This window comes from Pelophylax lessonae (assembly GCF_965119305.1).
Source record: "Pelophylax lessonae genome assembly, chromosome: 6".
Taxonomy (NCBI): domain Eukaryota; kingdom Metazoa; phylum Chordata; class Amphibia; order Anura; family Ranidae; genus Pelophylax; species Pelophylax lessonae.
In genome coordinates this window covers 248,845,500-248,871,337 of record NC_138773.1, presented here as the reverse complement: position 1 = coordinate 248,871,337, position 25,838 = coordinate 248,845,500, and the positions used below count along the sequence as shown (strand labels likewise).

The 25,838-nt window shown below is 41.3% G+C and overlaps 1 protein-coding gene across 1 annotated transcript in view; it reads right to left on the bottom strand.

Annotated features, from left to right (window-relative positions):
- LOC309558730 (dynein axonemal heavy chain 11-like) overlaps positions 1-25,838 on the bottom strand; it is a gene marked incomplete at both ends in the record, with an annotated part of 1,130,439 nt that overhangs the window by 923,792 nt on the left and 180,809 nt on the right. The window contains one exon of the mRNA XM_082261779.1: positions 5,459-5,678. Within this exon, the coding sequence (XP_082117905.1) occupies positions 5,459-5,678 (220 nt within the window). The remainder of the gene's footprint in view (positions 1-5,458; positions 5,679-25,838) is intronic.

Below are 25,838 nucleotides of genomic sequence, written 5' to 3'. Positions count from 1 at the left end.
ATTGCTGTGGCATCGTTGGGTAGATTTTACTTAATTTCCTGCCCCAGGACAACAAAATGATGGGATCAGTTGTCACTGAGACAGGAAGACACTGACATTAGTAATAATCCGACAGAAGTTCTAACCCTTCTCTAAAAAATATAAAGTGTTTTATTGAACATTACATAAAAAAACAATGATCACCCTTTGTATATTATGCCCCTTAGCAATTGTCCAACATTGCTATCCTAGGCACTGGCTCTTATAGGGGTTAGAGTGAATCTAAAGCCAAAACCTTTTTTTCATTTTGGCTATAGTAGTTATGGTTAAAACACAACAGGTTTTTTTTTTGCCATCTGTCTACAACTGGGGAGATTTCCCTTCACTTGCTGTCTTGTAAACACAAAAAGTGTGAATAATCCCTTTTTAGATAGCTCTAACTGAAAAAGTCACCATTGAAAGATGTTCCCTCTTTTTCTATTCTGGTAATAACTCAAAATGTTTTATTTCTCATTACTTTAAGTCTTGGTAATGAAGCCAGCAGTCAGTGGATTTTGTCAAATTTCACTGTGGACAGGGCCATAGTAATTACAGAAGAATGTGGTGGACAGATTTAACACATGTGACACTGCAGTGTTACAGTGTTGAATTTGCCCCCTATTGACAACAATCATGTGATCTACTGCATTTATTGAATTTCTCAAACTGTTTACACAGAGCTGAGATGTAGACCCTGGGGCACATTGCAAAGTCACACCTGAGATTGGGAGAGAAAAGGGTGTAAGACTTATTAACTGAAAGTTTCTATTTATAAACTAATGCAAGAGACACTTTCAGGGCAGTATAGCAACATATGACATCAAGAGATATATCATATCAATGGTATTTTTATCTGTTATATCCCTAATTAGAGTGTACATTTCTTTTTTTAATATGCTGTCACCATTTTTTTTAAATTTAGAAGTTGTTAAATATTTCGTTTTAAGATGTAGCACATATTTTTATGTTCAATTACATAAAGAGTCGCGCTAAAAATGTGTAATATATTATATAAATAGTCACGCTAAAAATGGGCAAAGATTAGTGCAAAAGCATAATGGAAAATATAACATTTGCTACATATTAATGCAACTATAGAATCCAAAGGAATGCTGCAAGAGTTAATAAAGAGGATCCAAAGGGATGCTGCAAGAATGAATCAAGAGAATAGGTACAGTCCTCCTCATATGTGACCCATGTTGTAATATATGCAGTCACTGTCCATCACCATGGATGACATTATCCTGTGAGGAATCACATAGGAAGGAGCCACGTGGTGACGTCATCGCGTACTTCAGTTCCCGGAAGTGCGGGTTGCTTTCTCTACGTCGGCTGGCGAGATTGTTTTAGCAGTTTATTTTGCTTTATTTCTGCACTGATGTAAGTGTGATTCTACATTTTAATAAACTGCCAGTAAGTTTTTACACTATGTGGAGCATCTATTGTTTTTTGGATGATATCATGGAGAGTGTGGTTGGATGATCTTTACCGCGGCTTAAAGGAACCCCGCAAGAACAGACTTTTCACATGGGGATGGACGGTGACTGCATGTATTACAACCTGCCCCACATATGAGGAGGATTGTACCTATTCTCTTGATTCAATATTGCTGCATCCCTTTGGATTCTCTTAATTAACTCTTGCAGCTTCCCTTTGAATTCTATACTTGGATTCATTTGTAGCACATGTTATATTTTTCATTATGCTTTTGCACTAATATTTTTAAATTTTTTAGCGCAACTTTTTATGTAATATATTACACATTTTTAGTGCGACACTTTATGTAATTGATTGTGTTTGACTATGCCTATATCACACAGCAGAGTTTTTTCATTTTGAAAAAACATTTTCATGTGCTCAAAGCCCGATAATATTTTAGATACAGTGCTTTGGGTCAAAATTTTGACCAAGTTTTGTTGCTTTGTTGTGAGCTTGTCCCCACCTTCTCTCACCTTCTGTACTATGCAGCTGGTCCATTAGTGTTCTGAAGTGCAGAAAGTGAGAAAGGGTGGGGCCTGCTTCTCCACTGGGAAGCCTGGTAATTTGCATACCAGTACAATCCAAGATTTGGGGAAACAAGGTCATTCTGTGCAAAATTCCAACCAGGCCTAAGTGTTTGTTATATCATGCAAGCAAAAATAATTTAATACCAGCTTTCTGACTCAGAAACACCTTTGGAGCAACTTGGATACAATTATTTGGCCTATATGAGATGAAGATCAAACTGACTTTATTGATTAAATAATATTCAATCGTGACAAGCATCAAGGACACATGAACAGGAACAGTTAACGCGTTTCACGAACTAAAATTGCTTAGTAATAAATAAATAAATAAATAAATAAATAAATAAATAAATAAAAGCTCAACTCATTCCCTCATGTCACTTTGAAAATTTATATCAAAGTATCAGCCTTTTTTTACATGCCACATACTCCCAAATGGAAGTTGTATTTTTAATAGTTATTATGTTGCAATGCATTAAATCTCCCATGTGGTGTATGTGTTTTTCTGTCCACTTTCATTGTATGTATGTGTATAAATATATATAGTTGCTTTTATACAAATTTATGAGCACATTATTTGTTCAGGGTGTGTAGGCATAATCAACTGCATAATTTGAAAACCTGCAATACTAGTATATCTGTAAGTCAGACTTTCAAAAAGTATTCTTAACACACTTGATCTATTTTCTGCACACGTAGAAAAGTTTACTAATTATAAAAAAATATATATTTTGTGTCAGTTTGCCTGAAGAATTTGACATTTGTACTCACTTGACGTTATCAAGCAACAATTGCATTCACATTATTGCAATTACAGGGTTTTCAGCTCAATTCATAATGTGAGAACCTTCTTTTTTGCCCAAAAAAGACGGGGAAAAATGGTTCAATTCAACCCAGTGCTCAATTACTTTAAATGTTAGTAACTCCAACAAGGTAGGACAATTCAAAGACTATTACAATAGTACTGTTCAAAATGAAATAACAGTAATCCCATTTTTGCTGTGATATTTAAAAAGGTTTGTGGCAGGAATGTAAAGTGCTTTTTGCAAGCTGACTGTATAACTGGTTTTCAAGTAATCAAAGGATGAGGAAGGGAATGGAAAGGGTTTCAGAAGTAGTAATTCAAAAGCAATGTATGAATTTATATTCCTGATGGGGACATTTATTTCATTACAGATATTAATTTTGTAAATGACATACTGTATGCACAATACTATTGTCTGTAAGCTTTCTTGACAGTGCTGAAAAAAAAACATTGTTCTTTACTAAGGATGGGAAAACAGTAAATTAGTAAAGTTAGCTACGCACCAAGAGATAAAGAGGCATGAACATATATGAAATATAGGGTGTTTAATTAGTCTGGTATTAAGTGACTGCATAATAAAAAGAAACGTGAACAAATAGTCACTGGGGTTTCTTCGAAGCAGTGGTTTCCCAAGTAATGCCAATATTCCCTGTGGTTAGTATATTGAGGTGTGAAAGTTTAGGGTGAGGCAACTTTCAGGCTCAGTTCACACTGCCGTGACCTGAAAGTCGCTCGACTTACGATAGAGGTCGCCTTGAATTAGTACAGGAACCTTTTCTAAGGTCAGAGAGGCTTCAGTAGTGCGAATTAAGACAACTCTCTTTTAATAACATAGGATTTCACATGTCCCATAACTTGGGGTCTCACAAGTCGGATCCCAAGTCACGGTAGTGTGAACCGAGCCATAGGCACACAAGGGCCACTGTTTGGCTCCTAATTCGATATATCAGATATCCTTGACCAAGTTTAAATGCCTCAAGGGTTCTAAATGACCCATCTTATCAGGGCCTTAATTTTTTAAGGAAAATAGAAAATAAGGAAATCAAGTATATATTAAAAATAAAAGTCTATTCTTGTTGCCTTTCAGAATCCTTAACAGACATTGCATGACAGGTGTTATAGGTACTAGAGTCATGAAATGACTGTCATCCAGTTTGGTAAATTTCAGTCAGACTGAGTAATGGTCTTATGACATATGTGCACATGCCTTCAGGAAAGAGATATGATGTTAAAAGAGGCCAGAAAACCTTCTATGATCGCTACACTGAGATATGATAGTGCTGGAAATGTCTACACTGCCTTCCTTCTGCTCAATCCATACCCAAAAAGAATACTCAAGTGACATAAGCATACAGTATAATTACGCCCAGGACTAATCTTTTAAAGTCGATGTACATCATCAGATGGGCAGAGATTTTACCTCACTGCCTTCATAAAATTATTGGTAAAATAGATCTTAAACAGCCAAATAGATCATGGTGTATGTTAAACAAGAGAGGACTATATTAAAGGTATCAGCTATTTGAACTTTCTGGTTTAAGTTACCAATCTTTTATTGTGTGAATAGATTCATTATTATTATTTTTTTGTTATATACTTAAAGCAGGGTCTAAATAGTTCAGTTTGAATTTGTGTTTGTATTAGATCACCATTTCTTCTGTGCATATTTTTTTTACCCTTAGTGTTCATATTTTTTATTTAAATCTATGAGGATATCTATTTAAACATCTTTTAAATGTGTATTGCATCTGTTCCCTTGGTGTATACCATGATTTAAAGCATCTCTAGAACTACAGTTATTTATTTTATAAAGGTTAAATAAGTGCATTTTCATCACTATCAGATATAAATAATTATTTACTAATAACCACTTAGCAACATTGCAAGTGGAGGTCTTGTCATCTCAGCCAAACCTAATATAGATTACTAACTCAGTAAGCCTTTACATTTTATGGTCTGAACTTTGTCCGGGTTCATTATTTCAATCCTCTATTGTGTTATATTCAGGGGACTGTGGCGCGGGTGTGAGTGGGTGTTTGTGGATGTGCGTGGATGTGTGAATGTGTCCTAGGGTTTTGGCACCTATAACATTTGCCAAATGAGTGCTGGCTTTCCCCCATACTGTGCCAGTATGGGATCCTGGGATGTGTTACTACTAATGTTTACCCTCCGTGCTGTACATACATTCTCTGTTCCAAATCTATATGTTTATTTGGTGCCTCTGTTCAGAGTTTATTTGTATGTGTTTATGCAAAAATCTAAATAAACACCTATTTTAAAAAAAAAAAAAAAAAACATTGCAGGTGGATAGGTAGCAAGCATAAGGCTTGGTTCATATGGGCTCACTATTAATTTAAACAAACCAATTGCTACAGACTGAATTGTTAATATGAGGAATGAATACCTGAAGATAAACAGGTGCTACTGTGCTGTATAGAAAGTAAACAAAGCATACATATATAGAACGTACAAAATAAAAATGCATTTTGGAGGGGTTTTTTTTAGTATAGGACTGATAGAAAAACATGATAATAATAAAAAAATCATTATTGAGGGAAATTTAGGTAAATGCCTGTAAGTGTCTTAGTGGTTGGGGCATTCACTTACAGACCAATAATATTTGACTTACTTCCAGTTGTGTGTAGATATGCTCAGGCAATTGTTGTCCATAAGATCGCAAGAGCTCAACTGTAGCTTTAAGATATCTGAAGTGATCCTCAGTAGACAGCCTATCCCGTATTGCCATTAAAAAGCCCATAGTTTCAACCAAGCCCTCATAGTCTTCTGCCTTTACTTTCTTGCATAAACCTTTCTCAGTTTGGTGAATGAATTCATCAAGGTCATTAATGCTAGAAATAAATGTTGATATAGTTTTAAATTAAATTGGCTATTGTCATTTATCTGTTTATTACAGGCATTCATATAGTGCTTTTCATACTCTACATTCACATCAGTCCCTGCCCTCAAACATATTCTAAGGCCTATTAGGCAGAAGCCAACTAACCTACGAGCTTGTCTTTTGGAGTGTGTGAAGAAATCAGAGGAAACCCACACAAGCACAGGGAAGCAGACACTGTCCAGGCTGGGATTCAAAAATGAGGACCCCAGTGTTGCAAGGCAGAAGTGTTAACCACTAAGCCAATATGCTGTCTTGAAATAATATAATTGTAACAGAACTTCCATGTGTAATGTATTCTTTCTTAAATGTAGTTATATCAAAATAGGAACAACAAACAGGGACTCCTTGTGACAACTGCACGCACACTCAGTGTCAGGAGCTTGTAAGGCTCCTGTCCCATGGCAGCTGCTGATCTCATTCCAGCATCCCAGTTTTGGCTGCACTCTCCCTGTCTGACTGTCCACCTACAGGGTGATTGATGTAGACACTGGGTGTAGTCCAAACTAGTTTTAAGTCTGCCAAGCCCTTAGTGTCATGCTTTTGATAGTATTTTCAACACATGCTTCAAGCTCCCTGTTTACCAGCCTTCTTACTGTGCCTTAAACTTTACCTTCGCCAATCCTTGTCTTGCCAGCTAGTTTGGATTTTCTTCTTATCAATCTCAAATTAGACTTAGGACTACTCTCTGTACTCTGCCTGTCTTTTGACCACAGATTTGACCCTGAATACACTATAAACATTGCCTGTCCTAAATCCAGAATGCTTGTTGGCCAGCTGCAAGTACCTGTTTGCTGTGCTTAGCTCGTGCCTGCCCTAGCGTGGCAGCCAGGCACTATAGCATTATGTATAAGACCTGGGGGCAACTGAGTACCAGTAGGCCTGCTTGCTTAATGGGAAAGGGGGCTGCTATAGGTAAAGATCACAAAGCCAGTTATATTGCCTGACTACCTACGGTAGGGGTAAGTGTGAGACTCACCCTGTCCAGAGTTTTTCTAGCTCATTGGACAATAATGTACCAGCAGACTGAGAGCAATTATCACTGGGATCAGTTTTTTAAGCAGTTAACACTTTACATACATGAGCAGTAACTGCCACTGCCTGATTTAGCAGAAACATGCACTGTTCACAGGATTTGATGCAGCAATTCCAAACTTTTAGAAATGTTTTTGACAGTCATTGCCATGGCCAGAAATATACAGAGTTTAAAATACAGTAACCGTCTTAATAGAGGCAAGGATTCTTAATTTCCTACTTAGAGCACTCAAAGAACCAGCTTAAATATTGTTTTAATGAAAAAATAAAGTATAAGAATATATTTACAGAAAAAGAATATTGCAAAATAGATAATAGACATAGCAAAGTTGCCTGGTCTTTGATTACTGTGCACAGTCCAATTTGCTTTATAATAAATCCAATTTGATAGAGTCACTGACTCTTCAGAAATCCCTAATAGTTTTGATGTCAAACGAAGGTTTGCTGAGCCAAAGAGATAAGCGATGGATGAAAGGAATACTGTTTTGTTTTATTAAAGCAGCAGACAATCCCTTAAATCATGTTTTTCAATCTATAACCATATTTCCAGATTTCAATATATTACAAAACCAGAAACCTACATATTATTAAAGAGAATGAAATTACGGTTTGATAAAGACTCAACATGACATAAATCAGATGACCGTATCATCTAGAAGATGTAATGTGACCAATTTCCCTGCTGTATATTATAGCATAGGCTGTGTGGTATTTACCTGATTGTTATCTTCTCGTGCATTAGTAAAATCATATGTTTAAAAAGTAGCTCCATTATAGGACTAATTTTGGATTGTGAATAGATTTTGGTTCTGGTAGCTAAAAAAAAGAAACCAGACAAGGATGTGTATTTGCTTTACACAATTCCTAGATTGTTTTACAATTATTTATAATAGGGCTAGCTCTGGCTTTCCAGATTCTGCTAAGTACTGTTTATTGACAGCTATTTACAGAATCTGGCTTAAGGGAGTTTGGGGTTCATTAGACCTCTTTATCACCACACCTATCCTTGTTGTTATCTATCTCTGGCTTCTGCCAACCAGACCAACCCCATGTGAACTGCTCCATCTGGCAACATGAGCAGTTTTATACAAATTTACTTAACGTACTGTAGAATATACAAATACACTGGAAAATCAAAAGCAGAAGAAGTACATATTCTTTATGCTAGAGTGGGAGGGATCAGAGACACAAACTACACATGGAAATCTTTTCACTTAATTTCCTATGATTATCTACTTTATAATTCAATCTGGGAGTAGGAGATTAAATAAAATTGTAGGTAGAGCTGAAAACATCCTTAGGATTTCGCCCTACGCTCATCATTCTTCATGTCATCGTTAACATTTCTCTTTTACAAGTTATAATTACTTTAACAAAATAAAATCAATATTCAGCCATAAGATGCCCTTAGAGAACTTTTCTACATATGTACACTTGGAATTTATGAAAGAATTTCCCACCGAATTAACTGAACTCACCCTTTCATTATGCAATCTATTAAACCTAATATTAGAAAAAGAGTTTCCATTTTTTTTTTTGGGGCCTTTACAAAAATTGATTCCCTGGTTCCCCCTGTATACCTTCAGTACGTATAAAGTGGGGACTCCTGTAGTCCCAGTGGGTGTAGCCTCACTGCCTCTTCTGTCTGTTAACCAATGTGAAAGACTGATCTGTGAAGGAGGGAGGTTGTGAGAGGCTCTGACTGACTCAGTAGACTGAGGTAGTCAATGAGAGCTTTTCCTTTGAGAACAAAGATAATTATTTGGAGGGTCCAAGGATACTTGTTCTAATGGCAACCTAAAGAGGGGCCAGCACACTAGAGCCTATTTTTGGTTAGTTTTAACAGACTTTTATTTAAGGCAGCCTATTATAATGATTTGCATTGTTTGCAAAATAACAAATGGTGCAGTTTATAAAGGTACCAACTAGAAATGATGTCCTCCTTCCATTTTTGTTTTGTACAAACTTTATTTGAAGTTTACAAAACATATACTTCATTCATGGCAATGTACCGCAGCTTGATGCGGTACATTGTCATTCGATTCTGCAAAGTGTGATACGGTAAACCGAAGCATGTCTGCAATTTATCATAGCGTGCTGTATTGCAGCCTTAGGATGTGTTTCCATGTAAATGGAACACATAGGAAACAATTGTTATTGTGTGTCCCTGCGGTGACAGATATTTTACAATGCAGTAAAAACACCTATCGCTGCAGTATGTGTAAATTCACCCGTATAACGCTTAATGGCAAGCATCTACTGGAAAGAAAACAGCACTTGACTGTATGCAAACACTCTGCTCAATATATTCCCATTGGCATTAAGTTTAAAAAGCTAAAAATAAACCCTATGTGGCTCATGTCTAAAGTTAAAATAGCTGTAAATAAAAAGAAAAAGCAGTTAAAAAATATATATATGAAGGAACACTATCATCATTTAAAAGTTACAAAGAATATAACAGAATATGTAAAAAGGAATTCAAGGCCGCAGAACATTCAAAATGAACAGCAAGTTGCAAAAGAGAGCACAACAAACCCCCCAAAATTCTTCAAATATATTATTCGAAAAGGATTAGGTCTGAGTAGACTCATTGCAAAAAAATGTTGAATTGGTAACTGGGGACAAAGAGAAGGCATATTTATTTATTATTTTCTTTATTATTTATTTTATTTATTTATTTATTTAACATACTACCGTTTACTAATACTTAGATGTGGTGGCTGCATTCATTTTCTTTTTTAGGCTTATTTTTGCTCTGTTTTCACCTGGTGATCTGGCCAATAACACACATCTATATTAGAGTGCCTCCATTCTTAGTTCAATCTTATTTTATTGAAGAAAACAGAGAATAAAGTATACATATCTTTGTACAATAATGTTACAAGTGCATAAGTAAGTAGAGCAAAATAAAGGGAAAGGAGGGTTAACATTGACAATATATTATCTATATTGTGATGTATTTTACTTAATTACCATGTAAGTAATACGAAAACATTAACAGACTCTTTAGTAATCATTAACCTAAATAACTGGTGCTAGTATGTGAGCACTTTGTAGTATTGCAAGTAGGGATGATCGAACGGTTCGGGTCCACCATCGGTTCGGCCCGAACATTGGGTGTTCGAGGTTCGGCCGAATTTAGAACTTTTTGCCCAAAAAGTTCAGAATTCGGCAACCAGAACCGACCAAAATGCAATGCTTCAGGAAATGGGCTTTAAAAGCCCGTGATTGGACCAGAACCATTAGCAAAAGCCAATTGAGGGGGCAGGAGAATGCTAGGAATGTGATTGGAGTGACTAGGGGGTCCCTAGACCAATCATTAGTGAATACGCCCCCCAGTATATAAAATCGCCCCCGCCAAATTCCTAGCATTCTTGTACGGGACATGGAAGAGAGTGGAATGCTGTTCTGTTCTAATGTGTTACAAAGTGTCATTTAGCTATTTTTAGTGTGAGGAAAGGGATATCTAGTGTAGTTAGAGTGCTCCTTTACACTTAAGTTAGCTTCAAAATTTTAGTTTCTGTAGGGAAAGTGTTAAGTGTAAAGGGACCGTAGTGTAGTGTAGGGTTAACTGACAGTGACTACTATGGAAGGGTGACAAAACCCTTCCATAGCAGGGTGACCGCTATAGAGAAATTATCATTTCTCTGAGTTGCTTCGGTACAGGAATATGGCTTCTCACCAGCCAAGCATTTTTCATGCTGCAGGGGCTGCCACTGCCAGTGCTTTTTTGAGGACATGTTTGATGTCAGACATGACATCTGAACATGTGTATAGAGGGTATATATACACATATATGTCTGTATATATACCCCTAGACATATATAGGTGTGATAGTAGCAGAAATAAATGCTTGCGCTAATGAAATCATTTACAGTAATATATTTCTGCTACTATCACACCTATATATGGCTAGGTGTCTATATACATATAATTATGTGTGTATATATACCACTATACACAAGTTCAGATGTTTTGCCTGCCTCAAAATAACCAAAAAAAATGCCAATAAAACGCTAGCGTCAAACAAAAATGCCCAGGTGTGTTTTTGCTGGCATTTTTTGGGGGGTTTTGGAGGCAGGCAAAACATCTGAACTTGTGTATAGTGGTGTATATACACACATACATATATTTATATACACACCTAGACATATATAGGTGTGATAGTAGCAGAAATATATGCTTGCGCTGATGAAATCATTTACAGTAATATATTTCTGCTACTATCACACCTATATATGGCTAGGTGTCTATATACATATAATTATGTGTGTATATATACCACTATACACAAGTTCAGATGTTTTGCCTGCCTCAAAAGAACCCCAAAAAATGCCAAAAAAAGCTAGCGTCAAAAAAAAAAAATGCCCAGGTGTGTTTTTGCTGGCATTTTTTGGGGGTTTTTGGAGGCAGGCAAAACATCTGAACTTGTGCACAGTACCACTATACACAAGTTCAGATGTTTTTCCTGACTGCAAAGATCCCAAAAAAATGCCTGCTTTGAAACCAGCAAGGTGTGAAAACCGAGAAGAGAAGCCAACCCCCTGAGCTGAAAGTGTTCTAATACAAACAATCCTTTTTTTTTATGGTTCTGGACATGCTACAGAGCTGAAACTTCACAGGTACACCTTTTAGACCCCCCAGATACGAAATCACACAAAAAAAGTTCTTAAAAATTGTCATTTATGATAAAAAAGCCAATTATTGAAAAAATTAAAAAAAAAGAGATTTTTTGATTTTTACTTTGGATTTCAGATCTGGGGGGTCTAAAAAGTGTACATGTGAAGTTTCAGCTCTGTAGCATGTCCAGAACCATAAAAAAAAGATTGTTTGTATTAGAACACTTTCAGCTCAGGGGGTTGACTTCTCTTCTCGGTTTTCACACCTTGCCGGTTTCAAAGCAGGCATTTTTTTGGGTTCTTTGCAGTCAGGAAAAACATCTGAACTTGTGTATAGTGGTACTGTGCACAAGTTCTGATGTTTTGCCTGCCTCCAAAAACTCCCAAAAATGCCAGCAAAAACACACCTGGGCATTTTTTTTTTTGACGCTAGCATTTTTTTTGGCATTTTTTGGGGTTCTTTTGAGGCAGGCAAAACATCTGAACTTGTGTATAGTGGTATATATACACACATAATTATATGTATATAGACACCTAGCCATATATAGGTGTGATAGTAGCAGAAATATATTACTGTAAATGATTTCATTAGCGCAAGCATATATTTCTGCTACTATCACACCTATATATGTCTAGGTGTGTATATAAATATATGTATGTGTGTATATACACCACTATACACAAGTTCAGATGTTTTGCCTGCCTCAAAAGAACCCCAAAAAATGACAAAAAAAACGCTAGCGCCAAAAAAAAAAAATGCCCAGGTGTGTTTTTGCTGGCATTTTTTGGGGGTTTTTGGAGGCAGGCAAAACATCAGAACTTGTGCACAGTACCACTATACACAAGTTCAGATGTTTTTCCTGACTGCAAAGAACCCAAAAAAATGCCTGCTTTGAAACCGGCAAGGTGTGAAAACCGAGAGAAGCCAACCCCCTGAGCTGAAAGTGTTCTAATACAAACGATCTTTTTTTTATGGTTCTGGACATGCTACAGAGCTGAAACTTCACATGTAAAAAAATCAAAAAATCTTTTTTTTTTTTTTTTAATTTTTCAATAATTGGCTTTTTTATCATAAATGACAATTTTTAAGAACTTTTTTGTGTGATTTTGTGTCTGGGGGGGTCTAAAAGGTGTACCTGTGAAGTTTCAGCTCTGTAGCATGTCCAGAACCAGAAAAAAAGATCATATAGGTGTAAAAGGAGGGTCCCACATCCCTGTTCTACTGAAAAATTATCTTTTTGTTTTTCATGGTTCTGGACATGCTACAGAGCTGAAACTTCACATGTACACTTTTTAGACCCCCCAGATACTAAATCCAAAATCAAAAAATCTCTCTCTCTTTTTTTTTTCAATAATTGGCTTTTTTATCAAAAATGAAAATTTTTAAGAACTTTTTTTGTGTGATTAATAGTTAATGGGGCATGACCCAGAACCCTAGGGACTTTTTAGGGGCATTTATTGGGTTTTAGGGCTTAAAAATGGTGTTTTTTGATTACCGAAGTTCGGGTCCCATTGATTTCAATGGGGTTCTGAAATCCGGGCCGAACTTTCGGGAAGTTTGGATGTTCTGGCCGAACCGAACTTTTCAAAAGTTCGATCATCCCTAATTGCAAGGCCTTGTATATTCATCTGAGGATTCCTTCTCTCAGGATATGTTATACTGGTGGGATCACCTAGATTTGTTATGCATGGATGGCGTCATGGATCTGGCTTTTGGGTGAGTAAATTCCAATAGGTTGTCATAAAGGGAGGGATAAAAGAGGGAGAAGAGGGGAAAGACACAGGCAAGATAAAAGGGATTCACACTCCATTACGGCTAGAGGGCAGTAGTGTCAGGTGTGCCTACAGCCCATTTGTCAAACTCCGCTGAGTACCTAAACATGGACCATGAAGTCCACGTCATGGAGAATTGTTCTTCCTTTCCAGATTCTTGAGCAAAAAGACGTTCCAGGTCTCTGATTCGGTCCATTTCAATGGCCCACTCCCCCAGGGAAGGCACGTCCAAATCCCTCCAGAATTTAGGAATCACTGCCCTGGTTGCGACCAAGAAATGGCGCAGGACATCTTTTTTAATTGATCTGAGAGAGCCTGTAATCATAGATAGTAGGGCTACCTCAGGTGAGGGTTGGATAGAGGTCACCATCAGCCTGCAGTACAGAGCAAAAATGGTTTCCCAGAGGTTCCGAACGGGGGGACAGTCCCATCATATGTGTAATAGAGTACCTCTTGCAGATAAGCATCTCCAGCAAGTATCAGGCAAGGTAGGTTCAATGTGTTTAATGGTAGAAGAACATCTGTACCATCTAGTTATCAATTTGAACCGTTTTTCTTGGGCTTTGGTTGGTAGGGAGAGTTTATGAGTCAAAATAAAGCATTTTTGCCAGTCTATAGGGGAAATAGTATGTATTAACTCTCTTTCCCATACTCGTGTGTATGGTGGAAAGTCTGGAGAGAAAGTATTGAGCAATAAGGAATATAGTTGAGAGACAACATGAGTAGGGGGATCGACCTGTAGGAGCAATTCTTCAAATCCTGATGGTTCGGATGTAATGTCTGGAAGTGATGGAAGAGTACAGAGGTATGATAGAACCTGTTGTCTCTGAAACCACCCTTGCGGGTGTTGAGGGGTTACCTGGGTCGGGGAGTCAGTTAGCAAAGACGGGTCTGCACGTAGGACTTGGGCAAGGCTTTTATGATCTTTTTTACGCCACGGACCGTACCCTGTTCTACCAGCTGCCAGCAGAAAGGCCGGGGTCCCAAAGAAGGGAGTCATGGGTCCTTGCAATTTAGAGTACTGGATGACATCAAACGGTCCCATATCTGGAGTGTTTGACAAGTGAGATTGCTGGATAGTGACGTGGCCCTGTGAAGGACCACAGGTGTCCACGGCAGAGCGCAAAGATCAATGGAGTTGAGGTGCCATTCCAACTGGACCCAAAGTTTGGACGAGAAGTGGTGGAACCAGTCCACTACACGGGTGAGTACCGCTGCCTTGTGCTATATAGAGGCATCGGGTATTACAGCTCCTCCACAAATTTTCGGGGGAGAGAGAGTTTCGTATCTCATTCTAGGGTGGGTTGCTCTCCAGATAAGTTTAGAAAACATCCAGCGAATCTTCCCAAAGTAAGAGGCAGGTATTCTCATAGGGTGTGTTTGAAATAAGTATAAGAAGCATGCGAGGACATCCATTTTCAGAGCGTTAATTCTCCCAAACCAGGAGAGTTTTTCAGTTGTGTAAGTGGATAAGTCCGATTGGGTTCTGAGGAGCAGTGGGTCATAGTTCTCAAAAAAGAGTCGGGATGCGTGGGACAGTAAATTAATACCTAAGTAACAGATAGAGGCAGATCCAGTGTTGAATGGAAAGGAGGACGATAGTCATTTTAAATCCACTTCAGGCAACGAGATATTGAGAATTTCTGATTTTCTGTGATTAATCCTGAAATTACTTATAGCACCAAAGAGTGCCTCCATTCTTGATGAAGGAGCATAGGGGTACCTTCAGACAGCAGCATTGTTCATCTGGGGTGAAGGGATTGTTACTGTAAATGGACTAGCAGGCTTGAAGGCTTTAACAAATCGAAGCTAAACTCTAGCTAACACTTTTTAAGCAGTTACAGCAACATTCTTCCTTTTGGGATAAAGGTTTTTCATAATTAACTAAAAGCTGATCATTGTAAGCACCCGTGTCAGTGGTAAATGGTTTGTCTCAACCCTCTAACTGCTACATCTGCAGGACAGCTTGTTCTGTTGAAAAACAACAGACTTACTGGCTGGATCACTAGGTGAAAATAAATGAACGAAAGCAAATACAGACACCACATCTAAGAATTGGTAAGCTGCAATAACATTCATTATATTGCAGCTTACCAATGCTTTTGGGTTTAATACCTCTTTAAATACCTTCTTCAGCTCTGTGTATACTAAAGAAAATGGGTAAGCTCAAGTCCTTAATAAAGATAGTATGCATATAGCCCTAAATGATCCACAAAGGCTCAAAACTGATATGGTCCAGAAACTTTTAGACAAAATAGAAGCTAATAAAGCACCTGGTTCGGTTCGCACCAGAACTTTTGAATATCGCAAAAGTTCAGAACTGAATAACGTTGAAGTCTATGGGACCCAAACTGGTAAAATCAAAAGTGCCCATTTTGAAGACTTATATGCAAGTAATTGGACATACAATGGTTATGGGGGTCCGGGTATTGACCAGGGGGACATGTATCAATGAAAAAAAAGTGTGTAAAAAACACCATTTTGAATGAGGAGTGATATTACTGATGCTTAAAGTGAAAGCATCAAAATGATAAATAACAATAAAAATGAAAACTTCCTTCCAATATAGTGCCTAGGGGTGCCCTTAGTCTACCTGTAAAGTGGCACATCTGTACTGTGTATACTGTAGAAGCTGCTGCAGAAATAATTGCATTTATAAAGCCAAAAAAATGACATTTTCCCTGCAAGCTTTCTTTATTTTGTAAACAATGGTTTGGGGAGCCAGTCTGTATGATGAGGCCACAATGTAGTGCACTGGGAACAAGATTAGAGATTTTTTGGACAAATTCTGGTGTTACTTCCACAGACTTTGGATAGAAAAATTTGGATAGGTGCTGAAAAATTGGTATTTGGGTTTCAAAGATGCCTTCTCACCGTAACTCTATAGAGGTACTCTTGGTGAAAGCAAGAATTGCCTTGCTGTCAAAATATAAAATTATATGCACCTGTCAAACAGGTGCGTAAAAATTGGTCTTTGGGAGTCTGTGGCACCTTCACAACGTAACCCTATAGAGGTACTCCTGATGAAAGAAAGAATTGGCCTTGCTGTCAAAAATTGAAATGATATTCACCTATCAAACAGCTGCAGGAAAATTGGTCTTTGGATGTTAATTGTGCCCATGAAACCTACACCAAAAAAATGATTTCAGATGAAATCAACACCCACAACACTAGGCAGCCTAGAAGTCTTGCAGAGATTCCACATCCCAAAATCACTTAATCAGTGACATCGGCATAAGGGGCTTCATAGCTGCTGGTAATCCAGGACTGAGTCATTTTGATAAATGTCAGATGACCCACTGAGTTTGTGGACAGACGTGTTCTATAATCAGTAACAAAACCTCCAGCAGCACTGAATGCCCGTTCAGAAAGCATGCTGGATGCAGGGCAGGCCAGCAGCTCAATTGCATACCTGGCAAGTTCTGGGCAGTGGTCAATTTTTAATGACCCAGTAACCCAGTGGATCGTCAACTGGAAAGCTTTCCATGTCTGTTTTCACCTCTAGATAATCGTCCACCATATGTGGAACTACGTTTTCCATGGCACTGTAAACTATCAGAGTCCGGAAAAGCATTAGATAAACTCTTCTTTAAACTGTCCTCAAGAGCTTTCATCTTCTGCACCCTCTGTGGGGATGGGATGAATTCTGAGACTTTCAACTTGTAACGGCTGTCAAGGAGGGTTGCTAACCAATAGTGATCCTTCTCCTTGATGTCACGTATTCTTGGGTCCTTTAGCAGGCTTTGAAGCATGAGGGAGCCCATGCACCGCAAGTTTGCGGAGGCATGAGAAGCAGACTCCTCGGGGTCAGGAGGTTAGGAAGAATGGTGTCTGCATAAAGTGGGCCTTAAGAGGAAAGGAAGTCCTCCTCTTCCTCCTGCTGCTCTGCCTCGAGGGCCCTGTCCAAAATGCCACGCAGAGTCTGCTCAAGGCAGAAACACATAAGGGATTGTGTCACTGATGCATGCATTGTCACGGCTCACCATCTTTCTGGCCTCCTCAAATAATGACAGTAGAGTGCATGCATCCTTTATCAGCAGCTGTTGGCATGGGGAAAAAAAGTTGAGCCAGGCCTGAGGCTTTGGTTGTGCCATACTCACACAGGTACTCATTGACGGCCCTCTACTGCATGTGCAGCTACTGCAGCATTGCCAAAGTCGAGTTCCACCTGGTGGGCATGTCACAAATCAGGTGGTTTATGGGCAGGTGCAATTCCCGCTGAATTTCAGCCAACCGACCACCTGAAATGGCTACTGACTCTTTTGGCCTGCTTTAGCAGATTTTCCAACCCTGGGTACCTATGTAGGAAACGCTGCACCACCAAATTGGGGACATGTGCCAGGCATGGCACATGTGTCAACTTTCTCTGTCTAAGGGCGGAGAGGAGGTTTGTGCCATAGTCTCACACCACCATTCCTGGCTCCAGCTGGCATGGCGTGAACCCCCTCTGGGCCTGCTCCGGCAGAGCTGAAAGAATCTCTGCTCTGGTGTGGTTCTTGTCCCCTAGACAAGCATGGCACCTTTTAGCCTGACTCATTGAATAGCCCCTTGAACACTTAAGGGGTACTTGGGGTTCATAGGACAATTTAGCAGATGAGGGCATTGAGGAGGCAGGGGTAGAGCTGACAAATCCTTCCAACTTGCAAGTAGAGTTACCCAGTGTGCTGTTAACGAAATATAGTGTCCCTGACCATGTTTGCTGGACCACATGTCAGCAGTAATGTGGACTTTGCGGCTGACTGCTTTGCCCAACCATGCCACAACATTGCCTTCCATTTGTTGGTACAGAGCTAGAATGGCCTTACATGCAAAGAAATACCAACTGGGAACCTGCCATTGTGGTAAAGTACATTCTGAAAATTCACGGAAGGGGGCAGAATCCACCAGACGGAAAGGCAGAAGTTGTAAAGACAGCAGGTTTGACAAGCTTGCATTTAGACGCTGGCATGTGGCGGCAGTGACTGCAGATGGGGCAGAGAAATTTGCCAGCTATAGTTTACAGCTGGTGTTGTGCTACTGGCAGATGTGCTGCAGGGAGCTGTGACACCCTGCACTATACCAACACCCCTATCAGTGGAGGCTGCTGAGAGGTATAGCGGGGGTAGACTGAGGTGAGTAAGGAGGAGGAACAGAATTCTGTCCTTTTTGTGTGGCTTTCAGGTGCTCTTGCCAATGGGCTGAGTGGTGAGAGGTTAAATGTCTTGTCAAGCATGTGGTACCCAAATGGCTGGTGTTTTTACCACGCTTGATGTGCTTGAGACAGAGTTTGCAAATTGCAACAGTGGTGCGTTCGGTTGCACGTGTGCTAAAAAAGGCCCAGACAGCTGAGCTGTGGGAAGGGTGCCAGGAGATAACAGCTCCACAATGTGATGGAATAGGGTGGCTGTGCTCCACTCTTCCATGATGGCTGCCTCATTGGGCTTGTGCCTCACCCTCACTTTCCTCCTCTGCTTTATCCGGCACAGAAGTCGCGTCAGTGACCTCATCATCTACTTCATCCTCATTACCATTGGAGGCAACTTGGCAATACGCTGCGCCTGGAGGAACATGACTGCCAATTTGTGTACCAGTGTTCTCCCCCCTCTGTAGGCTCAGGATCCTACCTTCCACAACCTCAGAACCAACATCTGAATCAAGGAGCAAGTGGCTGACGCTGTGTTCAAATAATTAAGCTAACTCCTTCATGCCCGATTCTGGGGCAATGGCAGGAATAACTGTGGACAAAGAGGCAGATTTAGCCACTCTGGCAGCTGCAGTGGACTGTGATTGGATGACGGAGAATGAGGAGGATGAGGATGGTTTAGTAAGCCAGTTCACCACCTCCTCAGCATGCTGTGGCTGAATAACACAGGCAACATCACTAAACAGGTAATGATGCCCTGTCTGAGGACTGACCACATCCACCTTTGCCTGTGGAAACATATGCTGCTGGCCCCCTCACAGCGCCATGGGAACATCTGCCTCTCCCTGTTAGCCTCCCAGACATAATGGGAAGGTGATTATTAACAAAATATAATAAAGATGTGGAAATGTTTACGTGGATGCACTTTTATCAATGGAAAGTGGTGTTTGGTGCACTTTAACCTGAGTACTCACTACGCAGACACACTCCACCGACACACTACAATATACGGCAGTAAAACTGCAATAACGCACAGAAATATACCGCGTTAAACATGCAGTAACGCACTGAAATATACTGTGTTAAATATGCAATAATGCACAAAAATATACTGCGGCAAATGGCACGTAACAGACAAAAATATACTTCGTTAAAAGTGCACTAATGCACAGAAGTATACTGCGTTAATTGGCACGTAACGCACTGAAATATACTGCGTTAAACGTGCAGTAATGTACAATAATATACTGTGTCAAACGTGCCCCAATGCACTGAAATATACTGCAGTAAATGGCACATAAAGCACTGAAATATACTGTGTTAAACGTGCAATAATGCACAGAAATATACTGCGTTAAATGTTCACCAACGCACAGAACTATACTGCATTAAATGGCACATAACGCACTGAAATATACTGCGTTAAATGCGTAGTAATGCACAGAAATACACTGTGTTAAACGTGCACTAATACGGGGACATGTTCTGGACAGGGCCGAATGAGGACGTGTATTGCAAGAGCTCCGGCCATCTCCTCACGATTTATCGAAACTTTATGCAGTTTTTCATCTCTGCATGAGCACAGCTAGAAGGAGGAAGACGAGAAGCCTTCACAGAGTGTCTCCACACTCTGAAATACATCAGTAATTCCCCGGTCCCCGTGGCCCGAAGACTCGTGCCCGACCGCCAGACCCACGTGGAGTGCGATACACAGCCCCACAAATGGCGGAACTGCCAGCTTTTCCTGCGGACTCCATTCCGACATACGGGCCCTGCCTACAAGGGCAGACATGGAGGCATTGGTGTTGAGGCTGGAGGAATCCCATCGCAAGGACCTACAGGCAGTACGCTTAGAGGTAGACTTACCTCCGGGGAGTCCTCCCTGTCTGCCCTGGAGCTTAGAGTCCAGCATCTCGAGCAGACTCAGGCCACCCAGTCAGCCCACGTTACAAGCCTCCAGCTACACCTTGAAGAGCTGGAGGACCACGGTCGCAGAAATACCCTGCAGCTACGGGGGCTGCCTGAGGCCAGGGAATAAGATTCTCTCCAACCGCCCAGAGAACTGGAGTTCAACAGGGTTCACAGAACTCTTGGCCCCCCGCTCGACAGACCCGGAGAGACCCCGGGATGTTATTTGCCGTTTGCACCGCTATGCTCATAAGGAAGTCATCCTCCGCAGGGCCTGGGAAGCGGAACCTATAGACTTTGACGGCGCATCCATCAAGATCCTCCTGGACCTGTCAAGGGCCACCCTACAGAGAAGAGCCTTAATGTGCCCTCTACTCGACAAGCTTAGACACCTGGGCTGCACCTACCATTGGGGCTTTCCTATCTCCCTGACGGTGCAGAGGGGCTCCTTATCTTTCTCTGTCACCCACCAGGATGGTTCTGTAACAGCTCGCAGGGCCTGGGTCTCCTGCCCCGCACTCTGAGAGGTCGCCTCTTGCCCAGTCGTCCACCTGACCTGGGAAATTGTGAGTCTTAATTGCCCGGGTGAACTCTTAATTCTCCTATACCTACCTATGTGCTTCATCTAATAACCTTGGATCCCTTTATTGCACTTCCCATTACAGTATAACGGTTGGACAGCAGTTGTCCCCTCTACATTCATCGATGCCTTGTCCTCCATTTTCTACTTTCACTAAAGGTCTTTGTTCCTTAATTTTTTAGTTACTCCTACAGAGACGGGAGTAATGACATGACCTTTACCTTAAAATAGCAAGATCACTTCACTCTTAATCTGTCACACTTCTTGTCTCATAAAGGGCTCTGTCCTATCTCCTTTTTTTTTTTGGCCTTTGCACCGCCCAGCAGGGGATGCTATACCCAGAAGACCTAAAACTCTTTACCAGCCCTGGAGCAACTCAGGCTGGCGGGTGGTTCATGACGGAATCCCCCGCCCCTTGTTGCTGCCACTGGTTATCTGGACATATTGTTCATCTTTACCCTGTGACTCCCCGGATTCTCCCAGACTGGGGGCTGCTCCTGACTTGGGTTTTTGTCCCAATGTGGGGATCCAGGGGTGACAAATAGGTTTATGTGTTACAGTATGTTATTATGAGGGCATTACTTCAGATATTGGCCCCTCTCCCCCCCCCCATTTTTTTTATTTTTTATTGTGATGCTGCCCCATTGATCCGCTTTACTCTGATGCTTACCTCACTTGGAAGATGGGTGCCGGGCTGGCCCAGTGGACCGGGTGGCGCTCTTTGAGGAATGTTTAATTGTTATGCTTTATAACGTGCACCGCAATTTATGCTCAGGAATTGTGGTTATCTTTCCTTCTTGTGCTCTTTCTATAATTTGTTGTTTACCTACTGCATTATTTAGTGTTTAACGGGAACCCAGAGGAGCTCTGGCATGGAGCCTGTCTCCAAGCCTATTTCAACTCCTTCCACCCATAGACCTGCACCCACAAGGGCCGGTTTAGCCTAGTAGCGGGTGTCCTCCTTAGGTTTATTAGACTTCTCCTTTCCCTCCTCTACCATCTATTCTTGTTCTCCACCGTCTCTTTCTCTTTCACTCACTCCCCCCCTTTTTTTCCCCTGCTTCCCCTCCCCCCCTAATCTTCTACACTTTAAGATACCATGGATGTGGTGACTAATACCTCCCTGAATGCAAAGGGCCTTAATGTGCCTGAAAAACAGGGGATGCTACTTTATGACCTCAGACATAATCGCACGGATATAGCATTCACACAGGAAACTCACTTTAGAACAGGGGGCTTACCCCTACTGCAAAATAGATTCTTCCTCTGCGTATACCATGTCTTCAATCCAGTAGCTAAATCCAAGGGGGTTTCCTTTCTCTGTAAGACGCTCGACAAGTTCATGGAATTTGCGGAAGGCACCCTGATCCTAGGTGGAGATTTAAATGTCCCTCTGGAACCTACCTTAGACACCTCTTCGGGGCTCTCCTCAGTTCCTCCTGGCTCTAGAAAAGGTATAATACGTCTACTTCATGACCTCCAATTGACCGACGAGTGGCGTATCTTTCATACAAACGAACATGACTATATCTTTTTTCAAATCCTCACCAATTGTACTTTTGCATTGACCTTTTCTTGGTCCCCCACCAGCTCCTCTCTTCTATACTCGATGTCTCAATTGGGCAGATTACATGGTTGAATCATGCCCCTTTCACGATACGGGTGTCCACAGGGGGGGCGCGTCGCACCACTCTAAATGGAGGTGGCACCTGAATGAGAGCCTCCTTCAGACCCCTGCAGTGTTGGAGGATGTTTCCAGGGAAATCAGGGACTATTTTTGCACCAATGACTCCCCTGGCGGTGACCCCAGGACCATCTGGGAAGCCCATAAGGCGGTTATTAGGGGGGTACTGATCAAACACGGCTCCCGTATCAAGAGGGAAAGAGAAGCGAGAATTAGCGCACTCCGCTCTGCTATTGGTGATCTAGAGCGACGGCACAAATATTCTCAGGATGCCACTCTGGGCCATGAGTTGGCTAACCTCAGGAGAGAACTTTCTGATCTTTTGTGGTTCAAGGCAAAGGCTGCCTTGCAGTCCTGCAGGAAACTTATATATGAATCAGGAGATAAGTGTGGCAAGGTACTGGCAGGAGCCATCAGGGACCGCCGGGCCATGTCCTACATTCCACACATACTAGACTCTAGCGGCCGTAGCTGCTTTCTCCCGAAAGACATCCCACGTGCATTTAAAGAATACTACTCTTCGCTCTACAATATCTCATCCATGCCAAATTCCATTGCTTTAATAGACACCTATCTGTCATCTACGCATCTTGCGCGCTTGACCCCAATGGACAGACAAAGCCTGGCGATACCCTTCTCCACAGAGGAACTGCAGTCGGCGATTCATTCCACTAAGCGGGGGAAAGCTCCTGGTCCACATGGTTTCACCATCCAATACTACAAAGCTTTCCAACACCTACTGTGCCCTTTTATGCTGAAACTGTTTAACACTCTGGGACAGTCCTCCTACTTTCATACAGAAACCCTGTTGGCCCAAATCTCCCTTACCCAGAAGGAGGGTAAGGACCCATTGTCCTGCAGTAACTATAGACCGATCTCTCTGCTTAACGCAGATTTACCAAACTGGTAGCAACTATGCTGCAGCCCTTCCTCGCCAGATTGATCCATTTGGACCAGGTGGGTTTTATCCCCTCAAGGTCCTTAATCTGGTTCATCTAGCAAGACATAGACGTTCCCCCTGTGTTTTTTTAAGCACTGATACAGAGAAGGCCTTCGATAGGGTCAACTGGGATTTTATGTTTGCAGTCCTAAGGGTCATGGGTTTTGGGGAAAAGATGCTTGGATGGATACGGAGCGTGTACTCCTCCCCTAGGGCAGCTGTAAAGGCCAATAGTGTTTTCTCTAAACCATTCGCCATATCAAATGGAACTCGTCAGTGTTTGCGCTGTCCCTGGAGCCCTTCTTGGCCAACATCCGGGCAAATCCGGACATTTCTGGCATTCAAGTAGAGGACCATAACCATAAGATTTCTGCTTATGCGGATGATCTTCTTTTCTCCCTAACTAATCCCCACATTTCCCTACCAAATCTCTTGAAGGAGTTTGAGCTTTACGGTGCGTTTCTAACCTCAAAATAAATTTCTCTAAATCAGAGGCCATGGGAGTGGCCATCCCCCCTCCCTCTTGTCAAATGCTCCAACTTAACTTTTCATTTAAATGGACGTCGTCGGCATTAAAGTATTTGTGCACTATGATCCCACCCGATCCGTCAATGATCTTTAGATTAAACTTCCCACCCCTGGTTAATAAGGTGCGCATCTTCTTGAACACATGGACAACGGGCTTACACTCCTGGTTTGGACGTTGTAACTATATCAAAATGAATGTCCTACCAAAGTTCCTATACCTTTTTCAGATGCTACCAATTCCACAACCATTTTTCAAACAGGTCAATGCCCTATTTACTAATTTCATATGGGCCAGTAAGCGCCCTAGACTTAATAGAGGGCTCTTAACCCTGCCTAAATCCCAAGGTGGGGTGGCTGTTATAGACTCACTCAAGTACTACCAGGCAGCCCACTTGAATAGACTACTGGACTCATGCAGACATAGCCACCTTTAAAATATGGACGTCCATAGAACAATATTATAGCCCCACGCCGTTGAACAGGGCGCCATGGTGCTATAAAGCCCTCTTGCCCTCTCTCAAGTCACACCCTTTCCTGGGACCCCCGCTCCATATTTGTTATAAGATATGCCACAATCTTCCTCGCTCCCCCCTTTTTCCTATTCTTGGGAACACTGATTTTCCTCCGGGCTGCGAGTCGGGGATATTCCGAACTCCAACAGGACAGGGCTGCTTCCAAGCATCTCACTTTCTAGAAATACAGTCCTGGACCTCATATCAATGCTTGACTGACCCCCTAGGGAGATATAAATTAAATCAAAAAAACTAAGAGATTTACAGTCACAACTTACCAACCCGCCAGCGACCAACCGAATTGACCTGTCTAACAGTATGCACTAAAAACAGGGGTTTGGTTGCACACATTTGCAAATACATGCGTAAGCTGCAGGCCCCAACAAGGCACCCTGTGATCTGCAGTCCCTAACTCCACAATATAAAGAGTCTCTACAATGAGAGATATACAGTAAATTAAAACCATGGCAAGCACTTCAACTCTGACATTTCCTCAACTTCTTGGGACCCGCGTCTTCTTTTAGCTGTTCAAAGACAACATTTGAAGAGTACTGGTCCGGTTGTGACCGCCTTCCGCGCAGCCTCTCCAAGTTATACTCCCTGCTCATTGTCCTCTCAGGGTTTGATACAGTGCCAGGCATCATTAAATGGGAGAGAGCTCTCAACAGATTGCTCACACATAACCAACGTCTAAACATTGTCCATCTTGCCTTAAAATCCTCCATTTGCACGCGCATGCAGAAAACCAGCTACAAAGTGTTAAATCACTGGTACTATACCCCAACAGCTTTGTGCAAGTATTTTCCGGGGGCCTCAGATCGTGGCTGGAGATGCCAGGAGGAGCTGGGGACCATGCTTCGTATCTTCTGGAGCTGCCCCAAGCTCCGCCTTTTCTGGAGAGAGGTGAGACGCATATCCCAAAGATTTACAGACTACTCAATCCCAGAGGATCCTGCCTTCTTTCTGCTTCACTGCACGCAAATTCCTCTTAAATAATACAAAAACTCGGTCTTACACCACCTACTTAATGCTGCCAAGGCCTGCATTGGTCTGACTTGGATGAGCAAGGAGCCCCACTCTATCGCCTTGTGGCTTAATAAGGTTAGATATATTAATGCGTTGGATGATATGGTGCTGTCCTTGCAAGAATATACTGTGTTAAACTTGCACTAATGCGCAGAAATTTACTGCGTTAAATGTGCAGTAACGCACTGAAATATACTGCGTTAAATGTGCAGTAACGCACAGAAATATACTGTGCGAAACGTGCACTAATGCACTGAAATATACTGTGATAAATGGCATGTAATGCACTAAAATATACTGCATTAAACGTGCAATAATGCACAGAAATATACTGCGCTAAATGTGCACTAACACACTGAAATATACTGCGTTAAACGGCACATAAC